This window comes from Sinocyclocheilus rhinocerous, unplaced genomic scaffold (genome assembly GCF_001515625.1).
Source record: "Sinocyclocheilus rhinocerous isolate Xijiao unplaced genomic scaffold, SAMN03320098_v1.1 scaffold289, whole genome shotgun sequence".
Taxonomy (NCBI): domain Eukaryota; kingdom Metazoa; phylum Chordata; class Actinopteri; order Cypriniformes; family Cyprinidae; genus Sinocyclocheilus; species Sinocyclocheilus rhinocerous.
The window spans coordinates 228290-236627 of NW_015636845.1; the positions used below are offsets into that span (position 1 = coordinate 228290).

At 37.2% G+C, this 8338-nt stretch overlaps 1 protein-coding gene across 2 annotated transcripts in view; it reads right to left on the bottom strand.

Moving 5' to 3' along the window:
• Positions 1–3196, bottom strand: part of sona (SON DNA and RNA binding protein a) — a 19268-nt gene extending 16072 nt beyond the window's left edge. Inside the window, exons 1-2 of one of the 2 annotated variants that reach the window (XM_016562786.1) lie at positions 3030–3196; positions 846–936 (exon numbers count right to left, since the gene is read on the bottom strand). In XM_016562786.1, the coding sequence (XP_016418272.1) occupies positions 846–873 (28 nt within the window). In that variant the 5' untranslated portion in view covers positions 874–936; positions 3030–3196. Of the gene's footprint in view, positions 1–845; positions 976–3029 lie in introns of both variants that reach the window. The other variant, XM_016562785.1, reaches the window with a different exon arrangement.
• Positions 3197–8338: the final 5142 nt, after the last annotated feature.

The window sequence follows — 8338 nt, forward strand, 5'->3', positions numbered from 1 at the left end:
GCTTTGTAAAAATCGACGTGTTTCAGAAAGGCGGGGCATAGAGGAGAAACAATAATGTACAGTATGTGGAAAATAATGTGTTTTTTTAACCTTAAACCACATAAATATATTTCATTACACCAAATACATAAAATAATGTTCTTTTTAGCAACGTCATATGACCCCTTTAAATGACGCCCTGGTCATTCTTGGTGTACCCAAAATTGTCCCACACTATCGACTTTTCACTATCGGCATTTCTCTGGTGGAAATAAAGGATCGCAGTTTGGTTCCTCTGTCATAGTTAATCTAGTGTGTGTAGTAGCCTCCGTGTCTCTGATAAGCACAGCATTTTAAGCTGGTGCACTGCTAGTGTAACTTTGTTTTCATTTGGCGCACGTTGCAACTGTTCCGTTCTGTGCAACAGAAACACTCGGTGTAGCGGAGCCTTTACGATTAATTAACCGTGAGATTTTAAAGCGCGGTTAATTGTGAAACCGGTTAATCGCTGCATCCCTAAATCCGATTGGATTCGTCTGAAAGAAGAAAGTCATATACACCTAGGATGCCTCGGGGGTGAGTAAAACACAGCCTAATTTTCATTTTTGGGTGAACTAACCCTTTAATGATAACAATATCTGAATCCCAAATATCACACTTATATCTAAAACAAATACTGGGATTATCAGTCAAGTTATTTGTGAGAAAAATGTGGGAGAAGTCAGAAGACAATGAAAATGCCTGAATATATGATAACATGGAAAGCACTTATACCAACAATCAATGTGCCATTAGCAACATTCCACATGATTAAAGCACAATGCTAAAACTGTGGCAGTATAAAGTACTAAAACTTTGTAACTTACCAGGACCGGTGTTTACGGCACATTCCATTTCAAAAACTGATTTAACTGAATCCCAGTCTTAATTTTTGCGATTATTTCTGTAGTTTTTGCTCTGTAAATCGGACACGAAATGCGTTAACCCGTTTTCACTCTGAAATTGAAAACAAATACATATAAATTCAGCAAACCAACCAAAAACACCACACAAATACAAAAAAAGGATGGTGGTGATGAAACTTTTTATGCAAACATTTTGTTTTCTGTGATGCATTGTTGTTGTGAATTTTGCTTATGTCACCAAAGCAGTGAGATTCTGCAACACTCATTTGTGATAGTCTTGTATGCATCAGTTTGAATGGGCAGAAAATAAATCAAATCAAATCACCATATGCCATTGTTTTCCTGCACATGTTTTTTGAAGTGTGTTTATATCCCTCTATGGAGTTACACAGCTCTTACAGTAAATTATTTTTAGTAAAGAAAACATAACATGTATTAAAACACAATTAAAATAAGAGATATTTTTGATATATATAAACTTTGCTTAAAAAAAAAATTTGCAAAGCAGCCAGTAAAAATATTTTAAGTACAAATCTGAATGACTGGGCCAAAAAACCTTAATGTTGAGCCTTGAAAATAATAAAAATACTTATAATGCGTCTTATATAAAGATTTGAAAGGATGTTTTATGGGCTTGTTACATAATATCTGACCCACTTGGCTGAGCTTCTTTGCACTCAATCAGCAGAGCTGTTGCATAATAACGTCAGCCTGGCAAATTGATGTGAACTTTTGATTTCGACACAATTAAAAAAAGATAACTTCAACCAGTGAATCAGGCCTGATTATTATATAATTTGTGATGCTGCAGTAGGACACTGAATCAGCGTGACTATGATAGTGGCTCTTAATGTGTCCCAAATTAAGTACAGTTTAAATGGCAGAGATTCTATAGAACGATTACTGGAGTTTCTCTACTTTCAGAACTGGTCATATGTAAACTGGACTGATTAAATGCATCCCTCAACTCAGGGTCTTCATATCACTTTCAGTCATTCATACAAATTACCCCTAAGCATTACACAAATTTATTACTAGGTATCACCATTTTTAAAAAAATCAGTTTTCCCCAAAATAACATGGATACTACAGTTACGTCACAGTAAAATCACAAGGGGAATATATATATATATATATAAAATCTACCTAGATTTGTTTGACTATGATGGCTAGAAGTACATGCCCCAATATGTACACAACTAAGTTATGATTATCATAAGTGGTTATCCTAAGTGGGCTACTGTACCACACCCAATTAAATTACTAATCCTAACAAAAACTTACCATGGTAACCAATTTGGCCCCAAAAGTCTACTACGGTTTAAAAAACTTGACGCTTAATTTGTGAACTCTTAGAATGTGTAAAATGTTTCTCTTGTTTGTTGACACTAGTGGTTACCAAGTTAATTGTTACGTTAACCTGTTGTAAGCATACAACCGACGACAACCAGCAGCAATTTAGGAAAAAAATGTAACACAGTCAGTGCAGTGTTTGCAAACGGCCACTCAGGCCAAGCATACAGAAGTACAAATATAAGAATATTACTACATTACATGGATGTAAGATGCAGTTGACCAAACCGGCTAGCACGGTTAAGAGAGCGCACGAGACAACTCGTCTGATTGTTTTATTTTTATGCACCTCATGGAGAGACAACATCTTTTTGTGAACGTTTCATTTTCATTACAATATAACCATGCTTACCGTTAATATAAGCACCTATAGTACTGCATTACATGTTTGTTTGCACGTTGTTTCATTCAGAAGACAGAATGGAGATGCACTCCCGCGCAGCTAACGCAACACGCGCATCCCACAAAGGCTAACTCTACAAGCGTGCTCTGCAACTGCACTGCCTGCTCATAAACAGGTACAATATAATCAATCCGTTTGGTGTGATAATATTAAATTATGTGGGCGTAGAAAGTGATAACGCATTATAAACACGGTTGGATACGCGTCTCGCGGATCACGCGGACAAAGACTCGTTAGCTTGTATTAGCTTAGCATCCTACTCGCAACAGGCTTTACAGCAAACAAACCGCGCTTGTCTGTTATACCCGCCTTCAGCTCGGTAATTCCTGTCGTATTCTTAAATCAGGCCGCCACAATTCTTGAGAAATATTTCACCCACATATACTCACTTGTGTTGTGGACTTCTTGATTCGTATCAGTTACGAAGCCTCGGGACAGTTGGTCGCCATGACATTCAGAGCACAGTCAGTCCGCCAGTATCCCAGAAACACATGAAACAGGACCCCAAGACTTCTTCGCTCGCCTGTCTCTGTATCTCTATCTACAAAAACAGAGCGGCATCTAGTGTCATTCTACTGAAGTCACATTAACAGCTTCTCTACAGATTTGACCAAAGCTACAATACCATTGCAAAATATATTAGGCTTAGGCTAATATAAAAGTTCGTTATATTTAAACTTTTTCGAGCCACAGATAGATAGATAGATAGATAGATAGATAGATAGATACTGTGGGGTTAGACAGATGGATATATATTCTAAATTTACAGTTAAACATTCACCTTTTCATGCACATATTATTTACATTAATAGATTTTTACATTTTGTGGCAGTAAATAGCCTACATTTTTAAGTATTTGTTTTCCATGTAAATCAAACCTGGCAAAATATTATAGCAGTTGAGCTACTGAAGCTGTATTATGACTGTAATAGCCTACATGAAAGACAGAGTCAATGCAGTAAAGGTGTTAGTAATTTAGCTAGTTATTACTTTGGTTCACAATTCAAAAGTTTATTACTGGGTCTGAAGATGTTGCAGTAGCTAATTCACTAAGTAACGTTTTATTGTAAATAATAATTGTTTAATAATTGTTGATATTTTATCAGAATTTGAACCTAATGCTATAAAAGTACATCTCTAGACTATCGTTGTGCATTTTCTATGTGTTTGTAGTTTCCTGTCTAATTTGTGTCTGCATCTAGTTTGTGCAATATGCGCAAATGCATTAAATCTTCTTTTGATTTATAAAAAAGTAAATTAAATAATTAGGCTTTTGAAATACAGAAAACAGCAGCAGAGGCAACAACATCAAACATTTCTTAGATATTTGATGTTCTTGCCTCTGGTGCTCTTTGATAAAGGAATTCATAATTTATAATTATACATTTTTTTTTTTTTTGAGGAAAAGGTTTTCAAGTGTCAGGATGCACAAGAATGGAAAATAGATGTTGCAGTTTCCTGCAGAGGGCAGCATGAGACCACAGTGAGTGAACTATAATAGCTAAACATTGTATCAGGTGTAGATGCTCTTTCATGACTCCAGGGCCCCATACTTGTGTGGGCAGCTCTCCTCTTTATAGCTGAAATGATATTTGATCCATATCTCTGTGTAGACTCTAAATAGATTTTGACTATTTCTGTTTAGCAAAATATTATTGTCTTCTCAGACTTGGTGTGCTCAGGCTAACTCGGCACATCTCTCATACAACATGTATTGTATGAGATCCCTTACTCAACAACAGCACAGCAGTCTTGCTTCATATAAAGTGCACAAGCATTGATATGTTCTTGCAGTAAAAGTCATAAGAATTACTACCAGGGTTGTGCAAAATTCAGTACTGAGGAATCTATCTGTCCATCTGCCTGTCCATCTGCCCATCCATCCATCTAATTTTAAATAAGTCTTGTTTTAAAAAATGTTTTTCAAGGTAAAAAAAATTTAAACAGTTAAGTTAATTTCTTTGAAGTCCATCCATCCATCCATCTATCTATCTACCTAGTCTGTCACACCTAATAACCTTCAAACCTCAAAGCTTTATCCAAAACATGTAAATAGAATTGTTTAAAAATGTTTTCAGTTAAAATGTTTTCTGTCAGTTTCATTTCATATTGATTCTATTTTCTTGAATTCAAATTTAAATTCTGTATTATATGTTTCAGTAATTTAATTGGGATTTAATGGTATTCTCAATTTATATTACATATAATCTGGTTAATTGAAATACTGTATACTTTGTATTATAGGACAACTGTATTGAGAATTCTCAAAAAAAAAGTTTGGCATTTTATGGAGGGTCATTATAAAATAACCTTGTGGGGTATTGCTGATGTAAATATATATGTAAATTAATTATATAAAAAGCAAAGCACACTTTGTTGACTGTGCACGGACATGCAGTATCATTTAAAATCAACTGAGGGAGCACTTGCATTGTGCTGCAATATTGCTTCTTCCTCTGAATGAATACAAGCAAGACCACTAGCAATTATGAGCTCACTGACACAACTAATCAGAACATGGCATTAAGCATTTCATTTGAATCATTTTAGCAACAAGAAGCAAGGAACAATGTTTAAAGTTCAAGATTGTGATGCTAAACTGGATTTCACAGAATAGTTAAGGTGGCTGAGGTTGTTAACTTATCTCTAAGTATTGCAGCAGTTGCCTAGGTAACAGTTTGAGTTTCTCTGATAAGGCGATAAGCCATGCAAGTGTTATAAAAGTCTCAGAGGTGAAAAATTGGAATACCCCCTAGAAACCTTTGGCAACATCTGCACAGTGAAATATTCTCAATACCTACCACAACAGAGACCGGCAGCACAAAGAAGCTTCTCATAAGCCCATTTGCTGAGAAGAGACGAGTACTTCTGTGAGGATAAATCGCAGATGTTTTGTGTCCCCGCCACGAAGATTTTGTCTATGCGAACACGCTCTTAATCTTTGTACACCATCAATGCTCCAATTTTATGATGCATACCATTATACAGCCAATGTATCAGACGTCCTTGAAAAATTAAGAGGAGAACAGTTTATTTAAAGTCTTTCGCAGGCCTCTGAATAAGTTTGAACAAATGACTAATTCCTGGAAGCATTACAGTTTTTCTCAGTCGCTTTGGTGCATTTCTCAAATCATCCTTAATATTTGCAAAGAAGTATGTGCATTTCTCAAAACAATTCATACAAACAGCACCACACAATGGATTACCTGCAAAAGCCTGTAACTTACTCAAAATCTTTAGTTCATCTCTCAAACGTAAGTATTTATGTCAATAAATATATCACTGCCATCAGAATGAAAAGTCCTTGTGTCATTGTTCACAAACAAGATAGTCAAAATGCTTAGTCATGTTGTCAATATAACACTGCACTCTGTTAGTATTACCTGATGTAAACTATGGCAACAGTTTGGATGACAGTTACTGTATTTAAATGCAGAAGGCTGCACTTCTGTATGCCATATATCCATTTCAAAAGTACAAATGTACACATTACTGTATGTGGGACATTGATTGAAAGAGACTGAATAGGATTCACAGTTACACTTTTACTAGTGGTCTGACAAAACACACACATACATTACAATGTCATTGTGATACAGAAAAGAAAAATAAATATCCCTGCAAACATGTCCTTGCAGGGCCCATGCTGGCTTTTTGCGGGCACAGTGGGCTAGGGCCAGCCTACACCCAACCTAAACAGGCCCGGTGCGGACTTGCCCAGGGGAGGCCCACAGCTTTGGGCTCACCGCAGGCTCTTTGTGAGCAGCCTACACTATGGGACCGCTCACATTAATCCCATGATGGCCCAGTGTGGGCCAGACATGAGCCTGTTAATAAGAATTTTGTGGGCAGTTTTCTTCCTTACCACTAGGGATGCTAGGGTGTTTTAGGTTTCGTTAAGTAAAGTCATATGGTAGAGAGAGTTAGCAATCAGTGTTGCCAATTTACCTACTTTGTAGCTAGATTTAGCAACTTCCCCGCCCTCTTTGAGACTTTTTTCAAAAGATTAGGGACAAATATAGCAACTTCTTGGACAAACCTTATCTAAGTTCTCATCTTGCCCACTGATCTACATTCATCTTTATATAGATCAGTGAATTTGCCATTATGATGTCATCTAGTGACATTTAGCTACCAGTTTTTGCTACTTTCAATTGAAAGCAGTTGGCAACAAGCATGGCTCACCTGCTGAACACATTGTGCTGTGTCCTGGTTGGGGAAATGTGTCATTTCAAGCCCAGTCTAAAGGAGTTTTTATTTCTGTTTAAAAGTGTACATTGCTGATGCTGGTTAGGTATGTTTTGATGCTGGTTTATGCTGGTCCTTTGCTGGTTTATGCTGGTCCTTTGCTGGTTTAAGCTGGTCCTTTGCTGGTTTAGGCTGGTCCTTTGCAAAGGACCAGCTTAAACCAGCATCAAAACATACTTAACCAGCATATGCTGTTTTTTTCAACAGGGACATGTATGTATGGCCTATGTTTGGATTGATGCTAAGAATTTAAGACAGTGTATCTGTATGCATTTTAGAAGGACTCTTTATTGGTGAGTACACCACATCATGGTCCAGTTTGAATATGGATTTAAAGTTATTTTTGACGTGAGACCATAGTGTGGACTATTTTTGATTTGTTCCTGGTTAGGAAGAGTCTGGTGTTTGAGAGCCGTGGCGTGTTTTCATTACAAGAGGTTGGATTATTCATTTGCTATCAGCCAACTTCAGCTATGGACAGTGTTTGGACATTGATGCACTACAGATAAGTTTTGACAATAAAGACATAGTTATGTGGTGACGGCATCCATTTCAGATGTATAATAACTGTTTTTCCCAAAGACTTAAGTTATAGTAGCTGAAAAGTATTTAAAGTGAAACAGATGTATTGTTATAGATCAGGGGTGCATCCTGTTCCTGGAGATCTGCCTTCCTACAGAGTTCAATTCCAACCCTGATTAAACAAACCTGTCTGTAATTATCAAGTGCTCCTTCAGATCCTAATTAGTTGGTTCAGGTGTGTTTGATCAAGACCAGGTTGGGCACCCCTGTTGTAGATTAATAGTGAGGGCTGCCCGTGCAGGGCCAGCACTAAGGGGCCAACATTTTGCCAGTGACCAAAATCTCAGTGGCCCTTCGCTGGCAGCCCGCTGGGGGCCCTTAGGCTAGCCCTAAGTGGGCCCGTAAAGGGCCGGTGCAGGCTTGTTTGCAGGGTATGGGCACAAAGGCAAAAATACACAATTAGAAACTTCATTGTCAGAATTTGTAACTCTTGTGTTGTCCTCGGTCTATATATGCTTTCCAATTGAAGGTTCATGATATGCACCTTTGAGCTATTTCAGAGAACTGGTTTATCATGGACCTTTTTCACATTTCCGGGTTTCTCAGCAGCGGAAGTCGTCATAGTTGGGTTAACTTGAATGGCAGTGAATGGGAGAGTACCACAAATATATTTTTTGCATTCCCATTTGCTCAAATAGCAAAAGAAAAACTCCACGATAGTGTTTTCATGAGTTTCAATAGGAAAAAAATTGAGAGAGACTGATAACGGCTGTCAGAAGAGAGAACGATGTCAAATTTACCGTCCCTCCCATAGACGCCGCATTAGAAACACCCTCGCTTTAGCGCTAACTGTTTTTTGTAATTTGATGCAAAAGTGATATAATACAAAGTTTTATAAATGTACACCCATTTAAAAAAAAAAAATACA